At 38.7% G+C, this 22022-nt stretch overlaps 1 protein-coding gene across 3 annotated transcripts; it reads left to right on the forward strand.

Annotated features, from left to right (window-relative positions):
• Nucleotides 1-516: 516 nt before the first annotated feature.
• Nucleotides 517-19725, forward strand: MLH1 (mutL homolog 1). 3 transcript variants are annotated; one of them, XM_032694544.1, is made up of 12 exons: nucleotides 517-665; nucleotides 2123-2213; nucleotides 2341-2439; nucleotides 3530-3603; nucleotides 4398-4470; nucleotides 5558-5649; nucleotides 6983-7025; nucleotides 7640-7728; nucleotides 9319-9431; nucleotides 10015-10108; nucleotides 10637-10790; nucleotides 11030-11050. In XM_032694544.1, exons 1-12 carry the CDS (start codon nucleotides 559-561, stop codon nucleotides 11033-11035), a joined length of 1035 nt encoding a protein of 344 aa, XP_032550435.1. In that variant the 5' UTR covers nucleotides 517-558; the 3' UTR covers nucleotides 11036-11050. The 3 variants fall into 3 exon arrangements, with proteins under 3 accessions (XP_032550435.1, XP_032550416.1, XP_032550425.1); XM_032694525.1 differs by lacking the exons at nucleotides 517-665; nucleotides 2123-2213; nucleotides 2341-2439; ... (4 more) ...; nucleotides 10015-10108; nucleotides 11030-11050 and adding exons at nucleotides 11565-11923; nucleotides 12696-12844; nucleotides 14082-14190; ... (3 more) ...; nucleotides 17142-17255; nucleotides 17788-19725; XM_032694534.1 differs by lacking the exons at nucleotides 517-665; nucleotides 2123-2213; nucleotides 2341-2439; ... (7 more) ...; nucleotides 10637-10790; nucleotides 11030-11050 and adding exons at nucleotides 10815-10884; nucleotides 11565-11923; nucleotides 12696-12844; ... (4 more) ...; nucleotides 17142-17255; nucleotides 17788-19725.
• Nucleotides 19726-22022: the final 2297 nt, after the last annotated feature.

The following is a 22022-nucleotide window of genomic DNA, read 5'->3' on the forward strand; positions in this document are numbered from 1 at the left end:
CAGTCATCTCTTCCCACAGCTGAACGGGCCCAGCTTCCTCAGCTTTTCCTCATAAGAAGATGCTCCACTCTCCCAGTCATCCTTGTTGCCCTCCCCGCTGTACCCACTCCAGGAGCTCCATGTCTCTCTTGTACTGAGGAGCCCAGAACTGGACGTAGGACTCCAGATGTGGCCTCACCAGGGCTGAGGGGCAGGATCACCTTCCTCGCCCTGCTGGCAATGCTCCTCCTAATGCACCGCAGGACACCATTGGCCTTCTTGGCCACAAGGGCACGCTGCTGGCTCACGGGCAGCTTGTCGTCCACCAGGGCCCGCAGGTCCGACATACATCGCCCCTAGGGGCCGTGGCCACCCACAGCGGGGTCCCGGCCACCCCTTCCCGGGCCCCAGACGCGGCAGCGCCAGGGCAGCAGGACCCGCACGCCGCGCGCCCTCCCGCCGGCAGGGGGCGCGCTCCCTCCCGCGCTGCGCGCCCCCGCGCCGCTCCCCGCCCCCGGCGCGTTCCCGCGCCGCTCCCCGCGCGGCGGCGGCCGGGGCAGCGCGCCTGTCCCCGCACTGATGGCTGGCGTGATTCGGCGGCTGGATGAGGCCGTGGTGAACCGCATCGCGGCCGGCGAGGTCATCCAGAGGCCGGCCAACGCCATCAAGGAGATGATCGAGAACTGGTAACGCGGGGCGTGCCCCCGGCGAGGGCCGGCCGTGCGTCGCGGCGTGTAGCGAGGGGCGGGCGGGGGCTCGGGTGCTGAGGAGGGGCAGTGCCTGTGTGTGCCCGTACTGAGCGCACGGCAGGGCAGTGTTCGCGTTTGTGTTCGGTGTGCTTCGTTCTTGTTTGAGAAACTTATGAATCGTTTGCTTTCAGTGCCAAGTTAGGAATTCATAGGATCATTTAGGTTGGAAAAGACCACTAAGATCACTGAGTCAAACCATTAACCTAACACTGCCAAGTCCGCCACTAAACCATGTCCCTAAGCAGCACATCTACATGTCTTTTGAATACCTCCAGGGGTGGTGACTCCACCCCTTCCCTGGGCAGCCTGTTCCAATGCTTGGCATCCCTTTTCATGAAGACATTTATCCTAATATCCAATCTAAACCTCTCTTGGCCCAACTTGAGGCCCTTTCCTCTTGTCCTATTGCTTGTTCCTTGGGAGGAGAGACCAACCCCCAACTTGTCATAACCTCCCTTCGGGTAGAGAGTGATAAGATGTGCCTTGAGCCTCTGTTTCTCTAGGCTAAACAACTCCAGCTCCCTCAGCTGCTCCTCATCACACTTGTGCTCCAGACTCTTCACCAGCTCCGTTGTCCTTCTCTGGACTTGCTCTAGCACCTTAATGTCCTTGTATTGAAGGGCCCAGAATGGACACAGTACTTGAGGTACAGCCTCACCAGTGCCAAATAGAGAGGGACAATCACTCCCCTGGTCCTGCTGGCCACACTATTCCTGATACAAGCCAGGATGACATTGGTCATCTTGGTCGCCTGGGCACACTGCTGGCTCGTGTTAAGCCGGATGTTGACCAGCACTCCCAGGTCCTTTTCCAACAGGCCTCCAGCCACTCTTCCCTTGGCCTGTAGCACTGTCTGGGCTTGTTGTGACCCAAGTGCAGGACCCAGCACTTGGCCTTATTGAACCTCATAGGATTGGCCTTGGCCCATTGATCCAGATCCCTCTGTAGAGGCTTCCTGCCCTCCAGAAGATCAACACTCCCACCCAACTTGGTGTCATCTGCAAAACTGAGGATCTGCAATCCTCTTGTCCAGATCATAAATAAAGATATTAAACAGAACTCTGTCCAGTGCAGTGAGCTGTATCAGCTGTGTGAAAACAAGCAGCAGATTCTGCTGTAGGTTTCAGTAGTGGGGAGAGTAGATCTATGTATTGGCCTATGTACCTCCTTAGTTTTTAAATTTCTGAAAGTTCTTCATAAGTATCGTGGATGGTGATTTAGAATTATGTATCACTGTAGTTAAAAAGGAAGGAGACAGTAAAGATTCACACGTAACAGAATGAATTCCAGTATGAGTGATGGGTAGAAACAAATTATCATTTGTATGAGAAAAAATAAATTTTAAATCGTCATGTAGTCCTTTATTCTTTAAAATGCTTTTTTGGTTTCTGCAGTTTGGATGCTAAATCTACAAGTATCCAGGTAATAGTTAAAGAAGGTGGTTTGAAGCTCATCCAGGTCCAAGATAATGGCTGTGGTATCAGAGTAAGTAAATAAACTTGACAGCTGTATGTTGGTGTTTAATATGACCTTTAAAAAATTATTTCAAGTTATAAGTGTTTTTGATCTTGAAAAACTTGCAAAGTGACTGTTGCTTGTCTCTTTCCCATAGAAAGAAGATCTGAACATTGTGTGTGAGAGATTTACTACCAGTAAACTGCAAAAATTTGAAGATTTGGCTAGTATTTCTACATATGGTTTTAGGGGCGAGGTGAGCTCTTCATCAGTGTTTTGAAACTGTTCGTTGTTGCTATCCTGCTGTAGTGGGGTGTACATACTGTCTCATTCCCAGTACTCTTAATAGAAGCTTCTGTTTTCCAAGAGTCTGCCATGTGAATATAGTTCAAAATACATTTTTTTGTCTTTCAATATTAGATGGATGCCTAGGGAGAGGTATATATTCTTCTTACTTTCTGGAATAAGATTTTTTTTTTGAAGTAAAACAAGGCTTCTTTTCTCAAATGCTGCAGGTAAAAGGCAATGAAAAATCTGAGTGAAAGGTGAATCTTTGATGTCAGACATTTGTTCTAAAACCACACTTAAAATTAGATGTTTGAAATGTACATTTGTCTTCCTTTGCTTTTGCTATTAAATAAAGTTATTATCAGATATACTCTCAGATATACGAGTTCTTCATATTCTCATAGACTGTATCTAAGCTTCTCTGGAAGAACAGCCATGGATGAGTTTAGCTTTCCGCACCAGGTGAACAACAAGATATATACGTATGTTACCTGTGCTCAGATACGTAGATCCTTGCATACTCCAAAGGGTAGGCTGCATAAGTCCTCTCCTCACACACTTGCACCATAATAATTTCCACAGCCAGTGGAATCTGGTCCTGAGGCTGGTTGCATCTGTGCAGACTTGTCCATTGAGTTTTCCAGGAAAACCATTGTTACCTAACTCTGTAGTATTACCTACAGTCAAGATAAGAACTTGGGTCAAGATGAAGAAATAAGAGCTAAAACCTTCCAGCTGTTTTTTTGTTAACATGGAAGAAAGAAAAGCGCCCAGCTGTAATAAATTTGCAAATTTCTTTTAGTTATGTTACATGGTTAACCACTTGCACTTTAAGAGGTAACGAAATGTTAGAAAGGCCAGAAGAAGGTCCCCAGATAAAAGTCAGCATTACAGGTATTAAAGTTTGTTAAAGCTTTACTGACCTGCAATTTGCTTTTAAGGTTTTTTATTAATTACTTGCAAGTGGCATATCAAAATTTAGCCACACTGTTTAAAGTGTGTACACACCTCAGTGTTCTCCAGAGCAAGGTTTACAAAGATGCTTTCTCCTTTCCTAGGCATTGGCGAGCATCAGTCATGTTGCCCATGTTACAGTAACAACTAAAACAGCTGATGCTAAGTGTGCATTCAGGTATGCTACCTATGATCCATGTGACTTCTGCTGCATGGAATAACAAACAGATGTATCTCTTTGCAGTGCTCTTATTAAGGAGGAGGGTAGAGTAAGGGTAGTTACAAAAAAGAATGTGAGAAAACATGGTTTGAGTGATTTTTTTTCCCAAATTGTAAAGGTAAGCTTTAGCTAAACAATGTATTTTAAAAGTTGGGGTTGGGGGTCAGGGAATCTTAAAGGGGATTCTACTTCAGCAGCTAATAGAGGATAAACACTTTACCTCCATTTCAGGATAAAATTTCACAATTTGTGTGAAACTATGCCTCTGTATAACTTGCTGAAAGACCTATATAGGTCAGAAATCTATGCTCCAAGTCCTGTTACAGTCAGAATGGAACTGGTCTTACAGTAAAGTCAAGAACTTCTTGTTGGTGTAACGGAAGTGTAAAGTCTAGTGGAAGAATTGTTACTAGGCCATGTCTCATTTTGTGAAGAAAGATAGAATGCAACAATCCTGCCTTTACAGGAAAAGTCTCAGTTATACAATTTAAATACGCATATGTTATTATCTGCCCCTTTTCCACTTCTGTTATTCCCACTCCCCCACTGCCCCTCTGGCTCTTAAAATCAATGAAAACAGTTTTCCTCTAGCAGAAAGGTGGGGGGAGGGATTAATTCTCAATGGCCCAATTCTTTGCTGGGAGGAGTGTGATGATAACGGGATTTCTTTTGTCTTATTCCATTGTCATCATCTGTCTGTGTCTGCCCTCCTCTAAATCTAGATGTTTGACAACTTTTTATTTTCTGCCTAGAGCTACTTACAGTGATGGAAAAATTAAAGCCCCTCCGAAACCCTGTGCTGGAAACCAAGGAACTCAGATCACAGTAGGCTTTGTGCCCGTTTTCTCTTGTCTCTTTTCTGTTCCCTGGTGGTTGGGCTTGCACCAATTTTGTTGTAAGATATGTGACAGTATCACCTTGTAAAATATGTTGTTTGGTTTCGTTGGGTTTTTGGTCTTGTTTTCTTCACCAAAGGCAGCAAGGTAAATTTCAGAAGATCCTTTTTTTTTTTCCTTCTTCCTTCTGAGGACAGCATAGTCATTTACTGTCAGAAATATTTCATAGTCTGTCTGGACTGCTGAAAACCTCAATGGATAGTTAGGGTTTACAAAAAGCTGGGAATGTGGAGAGTGGTCTACACTGTGTGAGCCACAGTGAGAAGATGAGAGATGGCGCAGGAAACTGCAAAACCACTGTTTTCCAGTCATAGCTTTGTTTTCCAGTCATATCTTTCATATATCATAGCAAGACTTGAATGTGAGTTGGGATTAGGATTGGCATTAGGATTATGAAGAATAAGGAGATCAGACTGGGAAGGAGTATGCATTTTGCACAGTGTGCAGTGGGAAGGGGAAGTCTGGCCTAGGAGTCTGCAGATGTGTCTCTGCTGTGGGAGCATACACCCAGCAAGCTTCACGTGTCAATGTTTAGGATAATGTGTCTTAAAAAGAAGCTGGACTTTAAATTTCTGCCTTTCTCAGTATAGCAGAAAAATAATTTGCATGTTGTTTAAATAAATAGTGAAAATGTACAGTTTAAGTTGCTGTTCTAATTACATTAACAGCCTTGAGTGCAGCAACTGTTTTAGCATTTCATTAAAACACGGTGTAATCAGGGAATCTATTGTCATCTTTGGTAGAAGGTATATTACTTTCACTGAAAAGGGAGCTGTAGAGTTATTATTGGTGAAAATACTGATGTACCAAAATACTTGAAAGCATGTGTTTCTGTTGATTTGCATTTTGTTAAGTGAATCTAGATGGTAAGGAATAAATTGAATGTTGATCCTTCATAAACTAAAGTATTCTCATAAAATTTATATATAAAAAAATTAATAAGATGGATTTAGATTAACTATATAGTAAGAGAGGATTTTTAAAATTATTTGTAATTGTGATCTTTCCCTCTGTAGGTTGAAGATCTCTTTTACAATGTAAATACAAGGAGAAAAGCTTTAAAAAATCCAAATGAAGAATATGCAAAAATACTAGAAGTTGTTAGCAGGTAAACTAAAATAGGAAGCTCCAATTTTGTATACTGCTGTGGTGGAAGTATGGGGTTTTTCAGAGGGACTGGCAGGTGTGTGTTTGGTGTAATTTTTTTTGGTGGTGGTGGTGGTTTTGTTGTTAGGCTTTTTTTTTAACTATTTGTTAGTGTGCAGTGTCAGATAACAGTCCATCCAATTTGATATGAAAAATCCAGAAGAGAAACAGTGTATTCTACCCATGACTATTAATTATTTGTAAGAATTCCAGCAAAGAAATGGTGATAGACTTGAACTCTAAATGCATTTGGGCTAAATAGAATCCATGTAAAAACTGCACAGGAGCATTGAGATTTGGCGAAATTCAAAATAGCTGAATGGCAATTTCACATCCACAAAAAAGAGTAATATCACTTTAGCTACTGGGTGTTCCCTTCCTGGGCCCCTTGGTTGCATTTTTTGCCATGTGCAGAGGCTTTGCAAGCCGTATCTACACAATCTAAACAAAAGAACTGCCTCACAGTTTCAGAAAACTCAAAAGGTAGCAAAGAGTAGCAAGACTGTACGCCAGGAGTTAGCCTGTTTCCCGAATGAGCTGTTTAAAGAGTCTTTACTGGTCAGGCAGACCAGTCAGGAGGTGGAGAATCAGGTCCTGCTGTTGTGTGGAACAGCATGATCTAAAGTCTTGCTGAGGTACAGGCTTCCAGCTCATTGGTATTTTGTTTTTCTCATTAGGATTTTTCTATTATTTAATTTTGTTTTTTTTTTTTCTCTTGAATTTTTGAATTCCCAGTCGCAGTCTATTCTCTGTCTGCATTTTTACATTTCTCATCTTGCAAGGTTCTGTGGTGTGTTTTTTTCTCACAATGCATTCACTTCCCTAAAAGTTTGAGCCAAGGTTATGCAGCTGTAGTGTATCAGAACTCAGCCCTGAGATCACAGACAGCTGAACCATCTGGGTAGGGGAAGTTAGGAGGGCAAGCTAGCCATTATTCAGATCCTTCTCCATAGTAGTTGAGACTTGAGTCTGTTATATTGAGGACATTTTGCTAGTTTTATTTAGTTAAACCTATGTAGTGAAACTGAACTAACCAGGTCTGTAGAAGTTGATCCTTTATTTTGAGAAATAAGCTAATCTGATCCTTGAATTTCATATGGTTACAGGTGAGTTATAAATAGAAGACAGTTAATTTTTATAGTAGTTCAGTCTACAAAAGCTCAGTTTGGCTCAAATAGCATTACTGTCTAATAGGAAGTGAAATTGCTTGTGCCCATTACTAGCTGCTTTTCAGCAATCAGGGCAAATAATCTTTTCTTTCACATACTGCAGACTTATGTTTACCTGTTTTTCAGGTATGCCATCCATAACTCAGGCATCAGCTTTTCAGTTAAAAAGGTGTGTAGATAAAGTCTTTATAACTTGACTGTGTGTCTGTGTATATATACATAATACGTATATCTGAAAATTTGCACTGCATCTTTTGCAACAGGAATAGCACACAGAGCCTTCCCATGTACTAAAAAATGTTGAACTGTACATTGGTGCAGTTTGGATAGAAAGCACATCAGTTAGAAGTAAAAAAGAAAAGTTTGTCAGGAGTTTGAAATTTTCTGTGTGGTCAATGTTATGTTTTGGTTTAGCTTTATGAGCTGTTTCAGCTTCTCTTGAGACTCTGACTACAAATTAGTGTATGAAAGAGGATGAGGGTAGATTGCCTTTGTTTTGTGGTGTTGTTGATAATTATTTACTGAACTGTGTGTGTTCCTCGTTTTCCAAGATGGAGTTACTAGCCTGAATGGGTCTGATGTGCTCTAGCAAATCTTGTAAACCCGTGCCATTTACCATCTATTGCCTTTTTAAGCATAAATAAGTAAATAAGAATACGAAAGCATTATTATGGTGTTACGTTCCATGTCTTTGTTTTAGAAATGCTATTGTTTAGTTTAAAGTATTTCTAAAACTTCAGCCAGAAATGTGAATTGTTTGATACTCATTTTTGTTCTCTTTAGCAAGGTGATACCGTGTCAGATGTTAGAACCCTATCCAACGCCTCAACAGTGGACAACATTAGGTCCATCTTTGGAAATGCCGTTAGCAGGTATGTTGATGTCAAGTTTACTTTTGACATAAAGTTTTCTAGTGAATCACCCTCCCTTTTTCTTTTAAAGACCGTGGGTTGTGCTAACTTTCCTGGTTTCCTTTGAGGTCAATTGCAGAGAAGAGAGAGTGCTGCAATAAGAGAGCTCTCCCCTCTCTTGAAGAACAAGAGCTCTTGTAGCTTTTATTTCTGTACTGAAGGGAAGAGGGAAGTCACAAAGTTTTCCTTTAATGCACGAAAAGGGAACCATCTGCTTGTAACTTTCTGCATGCTTGTGCAAAACCAGCAAGTTGAACCTGTTTTCTCTACAAGTTCCTAGGCTCTTCCTGTGCCTTGAAAATCTTATTGCTTCTTACCAGTCTGCTATCTGATAAATTTTAAAGCTACTCACCGTAGTTTTTCTAAAATCTTATGGTTTCTTATTTTGAGAAAAGCTGCATTAGCTAAGGCTGTGTAAATCAGACAGAAAAGTTAAAACCAAATAAAACCAATCATCTTTTGAGACATATCTGTCACTTTAGGAAAAAATCTCTCTTTCACATTCAGCTGTGAAGAGTTCATTGAATGGATTTGTCCCACAAATACTTGGGTGTCACTTTGATTCTGTTACCAAAGTCACACAGATATAATGACTGTAACTTTTAATGGAAGCACCTTTAGGAAACACAGTGAACTAGAGAGGCTGGTTAGTATTAAAGTTCGTGGTGTTGTTTTTATTTCTTTGTTATACATTTGTTTTTATCTACTACGGATGCTCTTTTGATACAATTTTTCCTTTATACAGTTCAGTACAGTCCATGTCAACTTAAATGCTTTGGTCATTTGTTTTCAAGCAAAATTTTATTTTACCCAGTTGAAAATGATGTTATTTTGACTTAAAAATGAACACATTGATAAAAATCAATGATAAAAATGGTGCTCGGTATATATTGAGGTTGAATTGAAAGCAGGTAGTCCTTAAGTCTTTTCTGTGTTAAATTTAGAAGTTGGCATAATGCCTTGTTAGAGAGTTGTGCTCACAAACTACCAAAGTGGATTTCCTTAACTAATGAATCATGAAAATTATTAAAACTGTTATGAAAATAGTTAATGTTAGGATCTGTGTGCATGAGAAAGAGAAAAGTTTTCACATTTTAATGACTTCTTAACAGCTCATCAAGAAATATTAGATTACAAAAGCAGACGGAGAAGTCCAAGAAAAAAATGTGTTCTCCCCTGGCTACTGACAATTTTGAAGTGTCCTTGTCACTGTCAATGACTTACACAGAGAAATGCATATTAGAATTATCAATAAATTATAATATTATGAATACTGTGATATGGTATTAAAAAGATAATGGGAGTAGTTTTACAGACTCTAATCATACAACATTAGTAGTTTACATTTACTTAGGAAGAAGAAACAATGCAGTTCAGGTTAAATAATTGTTGTGGCCTAGCAATGAATATTTGAATTCTCAAATAATTTTAATGTTTTCATTACTGTGATATCAATAGAATATAGATCAGTATATTGCTACTTGTGAGTACTGTTAGAAATTTGCATCAACAGAAGAATTAATTTTTTGTTTGTTTCTGTCAAACTTATAGAGAACTGATAGAAGTGGGCTGTGAAGATGCAAATCTGGCCTTTAAAATGAAAGGTTACATCACGAATGCAAACTACTCTGTGAAGAAATGTATATTTTTACTCTTCATAAACCGTAAGTTGGAAAAAAAAAGACAGCATTTTGTACAGTGGTATGTTGCTTACATAATCATAAGGACAAAACTTTCTGCAAACCTACAGAATGTATAAGCCTTCTTAAACACATTTTGAAGAATAAGTATTTCAGTTACTTGTAGATCTTAAAATGTTTTTAGTTTTGTAATGTGCATCATGCTTTGCACTCTAAATAATGAAAGCAGCTAAAACTGGGCCTAAAGAAACTTAAGCTTTGGAGTATCAAGGTAATGACTGTGTCCTGCTAACTTACACAGAGTGGTCTCTTCATTCTGTAAGAACACTGACCTGAGATGCAAGAAACCTTGACTGTATTGAAATAATAAAAAGGTAGTTTGGTTATTCTGGTATTTGTGGAAAAAAATCTTACAAAGCACACTAAGACAATACTGTCTATTCCTGGTTTTATATGAAGAATAAATAGGCCTTGGGGGAAAAATGGGTATAACAGATACCCTTTGAAGATACCAAGCGTAGAGGTGTTGGTGTGAAGGAATGGTTGGGCGCTGTGCAGTGTATTTCAGCCGGGCTCTTTGGAAATAGCCTTTTGTTCTGTGTTTCAGATCGGTTGGTAGAGTCAGCCGCTTTGCGGAAAGCCATAGAAACTGTGTACGCTGCTTATTTGCCAAAAAGTACCCATCCATTCCTATACTTAAGGTAAAGTAATAGGAAGAAGTAGCCTGTTAATACTATCTTGTAGGATGTAGGTAGGCTGAGTAGGTTTAGAAAAACCTGATAACGATGTTAAGCACTGCACTGAGGTAATTAATCACCAGACAGGAGATAATTAAATCACATTAAATCTTAAGAAGACAGACCTTATTTTTAGAAGTAGTGCATGTCTGTAACTTCAACTGAAGTCCTTTCATATTAATTCGTGAGACACCGCAAGTAAAAGATATTTCTAAAAACAGGTTTTTGTAGTTATAAAATAGAGAAATTGGTTTAAGCTTATTGGTTTAAGCTGATTTTGGTGAGTTTGGAGTAGAGTCCTTCAGATTAATTATTTTTTAATGTACTAAACAAATCTGACTGTAATGTAACTTTAGCAGGGTTCAGAATCTTTTTGACTTCTTTGCACAGAGCAATGCCCCCAAGCTGGAGAAATTTTGTACTGAACCAATTTGTGCTCTCTCTGCCATCTATGGGATATTTTAGGTTAACTTCTTTTAAAATGTTTTTCAGTCTGGAAATAGCTCCCCAAAATGTAGATGTGAACGTGCACCCTACAAAACATGAGGTCCATTTTCTTCATGAAGACAGTATTCTAGAGCGTGTGCAACAGCATGTAGAGAGCAAGTTATTGGGCTCTAATTCTTCAAGGATGTACTTCACTCAGGTGAGAACATATGTACAGTCTACATATGTACTCTCTACAGCATGTAGAGAGTAAGTTATTGGGCTCTAATTCTTCAAGGATGTACTTCACTCAGGTGAGAACATATGTGAAGTGACTGCAGCTCTGCACTATTTTAACCATCAGGGATACATTTACTCTGTTCAGTAGTACAGTCTATGCAGGGATTGGTAATCATCAATGTTCTACTGGTACCTTGAGATCTTTGCTCTCTATTTCAGGGATGAAATTGCTTTAGTGTACCAATGTTAACAATGAAGCAAAAGAGAGAAAAAAACTATGAAAACATTTTAAATACTTTTATGTCAAGTACCTGACCAGTCTTCTTGATTTTGCAAGTATGTTGGCCTTCACATGTGGTAAATTGGTTTTTTATTCTGCCCTGGTTTATGTGAAGATGTGACTGAGGAAACTGTTCTGTGTATTTGACAACACTTTTAATTTGACCAGAAAAAAATCAGGAAGATTTTCTAATCTCTCTTTATGTAGAGCATAGTATAAGAATTACAATAATTATTTTTCCTTTGAGACAAAAGAATGTTAACTAATGATTTTAACTGCTAAGATGATGACCTTAACTCTATGCAGATAGCAGATGCAAAGCTATTTAAGCACTTGACACTGTGTTTTTGGGGTTTCAAACTTGCCTCTGAGCAGTAAGATACTGTGAGAAGTGTGGCTGATCTCTCTGGTTTTGTTTTCTTTTTTTTTCTTGCTGTTCAATCTCTTTGCTTCCTTGTATCTGTCTGAATGAAGACACTGCTTCCAGGGGCTGACTGTTCTTCCAGTGAGGTTGTAAAATCAGCAGCCAACTCTTCTGTGGTTACCAAAGGAACCGGTGATAAAGTTTACGCACATCAGATGGTCCGCACTGATTCCCGAGAGCAGAAATTGGATGCTTTTCTTCAGCCAGTGAACAACCCCCCAAATACAGGCCTCACTGAAGTGACAACAGAGGTTGATGCAAGACCTCCGGAGGGTGCAAGCAGACCACAGGATGCTGAAATGGAAGAAGTCAGTGATCTGGTTGAAATGGCTGATGTTCAGGAGGACATAGGGAAGCCTGGAGGGCTGAGTGAGAGTGGGCACTTGTCTCGCAAGACAGTGCCTTCTCGGTAAGTCTCATCTTTCCTGAGGTGGTGCAAGGCTACCTGTTTATTTCATAGCATGGCCCTGAAACTGTAGGTTTTCTGATCTCTTTGGACTTCTGCTTTTCCAGAAGGGAAAAATTTCCTAGAATAACTCTTCATGACACGTTGTTGGGAAATTAAACTTAATCTGTGAACTGTAAATGACATAACTTGTGATAAATTTTGTAACTGGAATGGGATTTCCATTCATACTGAAAGGCAGGAAGCAGTATAAATAATGACATCAGTTTAGGGATGTCATGTTGGTCTGTCTCTCTTTGGAGGCCCCTCATCCTACTACATGAGAAACTACATCACTGAATTTTGCAGAGATTAACCTAGTAAAGATAAAAGTACAGCTCCTGCAGGAGCTGTTACAAGAGGCGAAAGTCGTCTGATGGAATCTGATTTCCCCTTCCCAGTACTACAGAGAAATTATCATGAAAAAGAAATCATTAGAAATATCAACATTTTTTTGATGTGTCCTTTAGAGGCCAGTTTGCTTGGTGCTTAAACAATTGTCTGATGTGATTGGCATTAGTGTGTCATAAATTCTCTTAAAATTCTGAACTACCTTTTCCTAACAGATTATGCCTCAGAAGCACAATAAAATGGTCTGTCACTCTGGGAATCTCTGGGAAACGGTCTACATTTCTTGTGTTAACATACAGCATGTGAATTGAGCATCCCTTCTGTTGCTGTGTTTTGCCTAAGTGATAGGAGAATTGACCTAATTCCTTTTGGTTTGGTATTGCAGAAAGAGACCACGGGAAGACACAGACATAGAAATGGAGGAAGATGACACCACAAAGGACATGACTGCTGCCTGCACCCCTAGAAGAAGAATTATCAATTTGACTAGTGTATTGACTCTCCAGGAGGAAATCAGTAACCAGGGACATGCAAGTAAGCAAGCCTTTTGCTTCCCAAGATTATTTTTATTTCAGCAACTCATTATGGTTGTTTGAACTGCTGAGGAAAAAGGTATTTAAAGGGAGGCTCAGTCAGTTCACTGTGCTGCTAAGCAAACTTTTAACAAAAGCTTTGGCTTTTCATTTTCATTTGTATCTGTCCCACTTACATAAAATGATGAAACTGATAAAATATTGTTCTCTTTTCTGGTAAGAATTGTTATTGTAATAAATAACTTTTTTATAAATTACTAAAAGTCTTGAACTTTAAAAAGCATGTACTTACAGTTTACTTGTGCTTCAGAAAATATTTTGCAGAAGACTGGTAATTCTGAGCCAGTAATTCCATATCTGATAGTCACTGCTTAAATACTGAAATCAAAGAGTTGTCCCTGAGCCATAAAATATCCAAAAATGTCTCAAAATACACAATAAAACTTGTGAAGCTCCCTTAAGTTGTGTCTTGCCTTCACATGTGTAAGAAATACTTATGAGACTTTGGAAAGAAAGAAATCTCTCCTGACAGTGTTACCTTTTCCAGTGGAATTAGGGTAGTGTAGTGCTTTGTACATGCTGTGACTGCAATGCTGAGCTTCTGTCACGAAGCTACTCCCAAGGATGGCAACCAGTGAATTTTCTTTGTGGAATGCCTAAAATGAACTCTTTTATGGAATCTGACTTCTCATATCTTTCCCAGCCTTCTCATGTATATATACTAAAACTTACTTAGTGAGAGAAAAATAAAAAAATTATGAAAAAAAATAAATTATGGACCTATTCTATCACAGTTTCAGAATTTAATCTGACAGTACTAGATTGTGTTGCAAAGTGGTTTAAATTTGCAGTTTTCTTTGAAGTTTGTTAGTTGTCCCTTACTAATCTCCTATGGCTGGAAATTAATTTTGGAAGGCTATTCAAACACAGGGATTTTAATTTTATTTTTTTTTAATTTGCATTTGTAGTTTAACTGTTATATAACTGTTCTCATAGATGCTTTAATAGTATGAGTGTGCATGGAAATTATTAATATTTCAAAACATGTGAATAACTGGTAGGGCAGGCCTATAAGAAGGAGCAGGATTATAGTAGTGACTGAACAATAATCTGAGACTTTAATGCTAAAAAGACACCACTCAACTGAAAAAATGAGAGCAGGGTTGCAAATCCTGAATTTATATATAATTATGAAATTATATCCTTTTTGTTTTTTCCACACTCCTGCGTTGTTTCAGAACTTCAGGAGATGCTACGTGATCACTCCTTTGTTGGCTGTGTCAGTCCACAGTGGGCTCTGGCCCAATATCAGACAAAACTGTACCTTCTCAATACAACAAAACTCAGGTAAAGAAGCTGTTAGACTTGTTGGCAGCTGAAATAAGTACCAATTATGAAGCTAATTAGAAGAAGGAAGGAAATGACAGGAAAAACAACACCATTCGCTTGTTGCCTATCCTAAAAGTCATGAGGCTAAAGATTTAAGCCTTCAGTTCAGAACAGTGGAAGCAATTCTGGCCCACGTTGGAGAAGTTTCAGGGAATCAGTGTAGTTAAAATGCCAGCTACTGTATTGTGTGCTCATAGAAGCAAAAGGAAGGAAAAGGCTTTTTCTTGCTTTATCTGTCTCCATGATCTATGATCATTATCATGATCTGATTCAGGATCATCTACAGCACATTGTATAAAGATGAGCAAGCAGAAGTTCAGAAAAGTCCTGTAAAACATTGTATCCAGTTGGGTTAAGAGTATCTGCAGGACATGATTGTAACACAAAGTTGGTAATTTGCATATGCAGCCTTACAGGGCCAGCTACATAAATTTTGTAACAAATCAGAGAATATACTTGAGACAGACATGTCTATCAATTTCCCAGCTCCTGTGCATTTCTTGCAAGTGCAACAAAGGAGTAAAGAAGTTGAAATATAAGTTATCAGGAAATAAACTGATATTAGTTGGATGCTTCAGTATGTAACATTTCTGCACCGGTGTGGCTGATGATGTCAGAAACCAAGAAATAGATTAAATATCTAGTTAGTACATGTGAATCTTTAAACTCTGTAGTTAAAGCAAGATATTTATTAATAGGACTGGATATGTACATCTGATGTTTCCGTGATGATTCTTACTTTCCCTTCTTAATTATGGTAACTTGAAGATACGTGATCCTGTCCATACAACTAATTTTTGTGCTTCAATTTAGCCAAGAACTCTTCTACCAGATACTTATTTATGACTTTGCAAACTTCGGAGTCTTAAGGTTATCTGTAAGTATAATTTTACATTACATCCTATATAACAAGGTTTTTTTAAAGAAGTCTGTCCTGTCAGACAAATGCATAGTTTTGGTTGCATAGTCAGGTTGGTTATTGTCCACTACAAGAGCATTGTTTTGTTTCTTTTACAGTAAGAACAGAATGTAGAACAGCCTTAATTTTTTGTGTCTTCTACTGTTAAATTGTCATCCTGGCTGCTTGTTATTAGTGCCAGTTGTAGATATTCACCAAGTTTTGCTGTTGCTCATTACATTAGGACAAATAATTAATTTGAATACACAATCTACAGAAATATAGTGTTGATTGCCAGTATTTATCCTGCAAATATTGCAGTACTTGGCAGGATTGGGGACTGCACAGAACTATCATAAAGAAATTAAAACCTTTTTAGACTGGTTATGATAAACAGAACTGTTTGTTCTGCAGGGCAGATGTGGCATATTGCAATTAGTTATTATGTGAAGAAAGAAGCTATAGATTTCCAACAGACCATGCTGTTTGTTAACAAAAGTTTTGCCTTCTCCATTTTTAGGAGCCAGCTCCTTTATACGAACTTTCAATGCTTGCTTTAGAGGATCCTGAAAGTGGCTGGACGGAAGAAGATGGCCCAAAAGAAGGGCTTGCTGAGTACATTGTGGAGTTTCTGAAACAGAAGATTGAGATGTTGAAGGATTATTTTTCTCTTGAAATTGATGAGGTGACTCCTGCTATAGTAATAGACAGTAAGAATGGTGAACTTGGCAGCGTTAGGCTTGCAGTTGGACTTGATTTTAAAGGTCTTTTCCAACCCAAATGATTCCATGATTTTACATTTTGGTAACAGATAACTGCAATAGTTTGTTTGCAATGCTTAGTATCACTAAGAACTAGCTCCAGTACAATTTAGATGGCTTACCCCTTTCATTAAAAATGCTCAAGACTTATGCTGCCTTTAAGAAGGGTGCTACATATATAAACTTATATTTATATGTAAGTTTATATTTAACTAGTTACCAAGTCACAGAATGGGTAAGGTTGGAACCCATTCCCAGTGCATGATCTGGTCCAACCTCTCTGCTCAAACAGGGTCATCCTAGAGCACATTGCACAGGATTGCATTCAGACAGTTTTTGAATGTCTCCAGTGAGGGAGACTGGGCAACATCTGTGGGCAATCCACAGTTTAGTCATTGCTTCCGTAACTAGAATGCAGATCTTTTAACCAACAAGGTGTGCATCCCTTAATTTATAAGGAAGCAAACAGCTTCATCAAGCCCAGGCACTTCATTTGGATATTGTCCTGGGAAGTGGGATCTGTGTAGTAAGTGGCTAGAGCTAGAGGAAGAGGCTGAATTTAGGTTTTCCTGAGTCAAGTGGCTTAAATCCATGCCTTGTGAAGTTAAACAATGCCAGTAACCCTCTTCCTGCAATGTCTGCCTGGCATCAGGCTTTAAAAACTTGTAGCTTCAGCTACTCCTAAGGCTCACTGAGTTTGGTAAGAATCAGTCTTACAGTATGTGACAGTTTTGATGCATTTACTGCAAGAAAGAACATTTTTTGTTTACTGAAGCAGCAATGTTGCCTTGCAGGAAGGAAATCTTATTGGGTTACCACTTCTGATAGACAACTATGTTCCACCGCTTGAAGGACTGCCTATGTTTATCCTTCGATTGGCCACAGAGGTATATATATATATCAGTGATTTTATTAATTTGCAATTACTTTTTTTTACTTCACATTTAAGCAACTCCAGCCCTTCCTTTGCAGTTTCTGGTGCAGCTTAAATGTACTGTTATGTGTTCCAGACACTTTTGCTATGGTTACTGAATAGTTGTGCTTTGCCTCTGTATTCATAACTCCTGACTAAATGAGCCTGTATTTTGATTTAAAAGCCTGCACTCCTACACTTTCTTTGTTCTATTCCTTTACCTTATCAGCACAAAAATGGCCAATACATTATTGTGACTTTTCCATATTAAGACTCTCTATCAAAGTCTCTGACTGCTACCCAGATTCTGTAAAATGACTTCTTTTTCTTGTAACAGGTAAACTGGGATGAAGAAAAGGAGTGTTTTGAAAGCCTAAGTAAAGAACTTTCCATGTTCTACTCCATCAGAAAGCAGTATATAATAGGTGAAGCCAATCCAACAAGCTCTCAGGTACAAGAATACTGTAACTAGTCCTATGAACAGACAACTAACAACTTTTAGGAAACTTCTGCTTTTTCAGCTACAGACTTCTAATCCCAGCTCTTTCAGTGAAGTGAATCAAGTAGCAGTGTGGCAAGGTTCTGAAACAATGTGGCTTAAATTTTCTGAGGTATTATAGGTATTGAGAGAACCTTTTAACTTTGGGCATTGCAGTGTACTTTATATTATTACAAGAGTTCTTGGCCTCTGAGTTTGGGATGTATTTTTATGGTATATTTCTATAGAAGAATAAGGATGCATATAAATGAAAAATGACTGTGTCTAAATACCTGCTTAATTATTCCATCACACTCACCCATTCTGCAATTACTTTACAGAGCTTAAAATTAACTTGACTGTATAGAATGAACTTCTTTAATACTAGTAGAATTTTACAGTTGCTGTAGTCTTACATTATAAAGTTTTTTAAGGAATGTTCTCTGGTAAAAGAGAACTTCAGTTTAATTGTTTAATTGTTTGTCCTTTTTCTCCTGTATTTCAGAATGAAGATTCTGACTCTGGTTCAAAAACATGGAAATGGACTGTGGAACATGTGATTTACAAAGCTTTTAGGACTCATCTTTTGCCTCCTGAACACTTTGCAGAAGATGGCAACATTTTGCAGCTTGCTAACCTGCCTGACCTGTATAAAGTTTTTGAAAGATGTTGAGCAAGTAGTTATTACAGACCGTTTTTTTAGATAGGCACCATTCCTTTTATGTTCAGTTTTACATAGTAGAAGATAAAGCTGGAATCTTGATGAAGGAAAGAAGAAGAGAGGATTTAGTATCATACTAAACTACTAACATGACAGCAAATGGTCTTTTTTCCTTCTGTTGATCAAAGTATAAAAAGAATAATTTTAGCTTTTTCTAAACCCAACCCAAGTTCCTAAAATAAAATTTCCACTTATTCTCTGAGTTTCCCTATTAACCAATCTGCTAACAGAATACAATTTCTACTGCAGAAAATTAAGTGGGTTAAGTGATTGTGAAAGAAGATGGAGCTTAATTTAGTTGAAATGTGAGTGCTTTAACTTTGTTTGCTTCTTGAAAGTGAAACAGAAAAAGGCAGCTAACCTGTTTTATGACTGTTGTCTGGCAGTATCTGCAATAATATACATGCAAAGCACTTAAAAATCATCTGTTACTAGAGAAGTTAGTCTTGTAATATTTCAGGCCCCTTGCTGATATAAGACAAACCCCTTCCCTCTTAATTAAGGAATCAGAAAATAGAAATGGGAATGGTCTGGCAGATAGTAAATGAGCATGCAAACATAATATTCATTATCTCAAATTTATTGAACGGGGCTTGGGAGATCTACATGCAAGGCTGTGTCCCAACAAGGAAAGCATTATTCTAAGTCCAAGAGGCATCTAGCATCCAAACCAAAAAGGAAAGCAAGCTTCAGTTTTGCAGTGTAAAGATTTCTGTTCCATTTGAAAGCAGCTCTGGTATAAGCAGAAGCATGAATGCTCTTGGATTGCAGTGGTCCCAAACCCTGCCTTGCTTTGAGAAATACTCTTGATGGGCAGCAGTTTGCAACAGGAGAGCATTTGATATGAGTCCAAAAGGATAATTCCTCTCAGAAGGGCATCTGCTGGCTTCAAGTAAAGTCTTAACACAGGGGCTGTGTAACTTCAATTTCAGGGGTGTCAAGTGCAGATGCTGATCGTTTCCTGCCTGTGATGTGCCAGCTTAAAAAGAGTGAAGTTCTTAATAACAGAAATCCACATTGTTTCAGAAAGCATCTTCTTCCTTCTGCTCCCTCTCTTTGATGGCAATCCTGTCAATGACATAACTACTGGAGAATTGTCTTCCTGAGCCAGCCAGCCCAGAAAATGAAATCTGAAGCGAGCCACTGGCTTGAGCTGGCCACAGCCCACATTACTTTCTGGCAATGAGGGGGCACTGTCATGGTGGAGAATATAGGAACTACTAATGGAAATCACATTTGTAGTGTGATTCCACTGTATCTTGCCCTTGCTACAGTGTGCTTGTTTTGTGATTTCAGCGTACTGCTGTATCACTTTCCTAAATCCAAATCACATATCATGGCTTAATATATCAAATAGGTAAATTTGATTAAACATGAAAAGCTCCCTCTGTGGAACATCCAAAAGAGCCTGGACTCTGACATGTACATGTGAGAAATGTCTATAGATAACCACAGACATGCTTAAATTGTATGTTAAGTCTGGCAGCATGTGCACTGTCATGCCATGTGAAAATATGAGCTCCTGATCACACTGTTCTGCAGGCTCCTGACCCTCACAAAGCTAATAACCCCAAAAATCATAAGTACATTCTGAGTTATGTTCATTTTCCCCCCTTTTTGTATTTTTTTCACCTTTTTGGTATTTAATAGAAACCTGATTACATAGTGCCAAGTTCCTTGCACAAAATGAAAAATACTCTTAATAAAGCTGAAATAGTTTGGTTTTGTTTTTTTCAATCTATATATTTCAGAGCTTTAAGCAACCTAATACAGATTAACTGCCTCCCTATGGGTAAAAAGGGCAGGAAATCTTTCTTACAAAATGTATTTTGAAGTTAAGATAGCAATAAATCATCAATCAAAACATTACTAAGCTCGTCATGGATACATGACAAGCAGCTAATGGAATCAGTTTGGTCAACAGCTTGCTGGGTTTTTTTTCCTTTTAGATTCTTCATTCAGATCTGCTTCTTGAAACAAGTCTCTTTTTAAATCTCATTTTCAAGCCCAATAAAAAGAAAACATGTAACAAAGTAAGTCCACACAGCCACATTGCTGTGTTTCCAACAGTTCACAGATTCAGCTTTTCAAAACTAGAAAACCTCAGGGTGAACTGCTCTCTTGCTTGTTTGGCTGCTCAGATCAGTTCAAATACTTCTGATTCCCAGGAACACAGAAGAATGATATGAAAACACTTCTCCAGGCCTGAGATACCTTAGTTTAGCCAAGTTAAATGCTCAACACATTCAAGTCTAGATTCTGCTATTATTTTGTTGTTTTTCTGAGCACTTCTATCACAAAGAACAAATCAACTTTGAGAAATCTACCATGACAGCCAGTATTAGACTGTCCCTGCATCTCAGTAAGCCAGAGGCAAAGTCATTTGTCTCAAGCTGCTTCCTTCTAGTTGTTGATACAGGAAAGTTCAATCGTGCTACTTCATTTCAAAACTCACCTACCTACTGCCAGGTGACTTCTTTAGGTGACACCAAAACGAGCAGTGATCATTCTTCAAATGCAGTTCTCTGACTCTGAAGGGAGAGTCCATGAAACAAAAACTTTCCCAAGCTGGGAGACACAGCTGCTTCACCCTGACTTTACTGTAACAATTGCTGTATTTTTCGTACTGGATATGCTTGTACTGCCAGAGGAACCATCCCTGAGCAGCTGGTATACTGTCCCATAAGGACATCTTGGAATCAAAACATATCTGGGGTACATGGATAACTGCTGACCACTTGAGTGCTGTTCTGAGTACAAGGTAAGTCAGCTTGCTGTCAGACTGCCATGCCAAGTAACCAGTCCATTACCACGGCCTTTCACATGAACAATCACCTCATTTTCACTAGAAACAAAAGCAAGCAGGTTTCTTTAGAAAAGGCTGGTGTAAAGTGCTTCTGAGGATGTCTTCCGGGTACTCAAGGAGAGCAGAATCATCCCTGGGAAGGGCAGGACTGAACAACAGTTTTTGAGTCAACTTTGCAGGTTTTATAGGTACGTTTGACAGCACCAAAGAAAATTATTCCAGATTCAGTGTTTTAACTCCTTTCTATACCATAACTGATGCATTTTAAATTTATAGGAGATGCAGCCTTTCATGGCAGCAACCAGAACTGTCATTCCCTTTGAATGCACCAAAGGGAATAACTTCCTTGGCAAACTTCCCATGTAAGAAAATGTGGCATCTCAGTTAACTCAATATACAGAAAACCTGAAAACCATATGCTACAGGAAGAAAGGATGCTCCTTTAGGAAAGGCTTACAAAATCTTTACCTTACATTTGGCAAATATAACTAGTCATGTTTGGTGTAACAAAATATCCCCCCCTCAAGGATATTCTGGCACTAGTGGATATGGCTTGTTCTGCTTTGCAGTTAATGCTTTTGTATCAATTCCTCTTTCCTATTTTTTCCCCCCCGAGTACTGAAATTCAGGAAGAAACAGACACTGAGGATAGGTTGAATTTCTTTGATATCCAGAGGAATTCCATATTGCAGGTTGAGGAAGGTGTTCAAGTAAAGTCACGAGTCATGGACCTTGATGAAGCTGGTAGGTTTAATAGACCTTTTGCCTTCCTATCCCAGATGCATTTTTCTCAGAGTTTAATACTTGGTTAGGAACATTAGGAACACAACATAGCATTATTAAAAGATAGAGTTTGAATCTTTTTTTTTTTTTTTTACTTCTAATGGTTTATTCTTACTGGCATCTTCTGAAACAGACTTGGATATTCTGAAGCAATGTAAGTGATAAAACTTCATCCTGGCGCTTTTTTTTTTTTTCATTCAGTAATCACAGAAGAGAATTTTAGAAAGAGCAGACTGAAGCCAATGTAACAGCTTGCTGCCTTCAATGTATATCCATCTTCAATGTGAAGGAAGCTAGACTGCCTAATCTTTTAGTCACACACTTATTTACAGAACTGTTATTTGGAACAAAAAGGCAGGTGATGATTTTGCTATAAAGGCTTAGTAGTAGTTAAAGTGAAATAAAGTATCTGTGAAGGTATTTTCAAAAC

The sequence above is a fragment of the Chiroxiphia lanceolata genome, chromosome 1, assembly GCF_009829145.1.
Source record: "Chiroxiphia lanceolata isolate bChiLan1 chromosome 1, bChiLan1.pri, whole genome shotgun sequence".
NCBI lineage: Eukaryota > Metazoa > Chordata > Aves > Passeriformes > Pipridae > Chiroxiphia > Chiroxiphia lanceolata.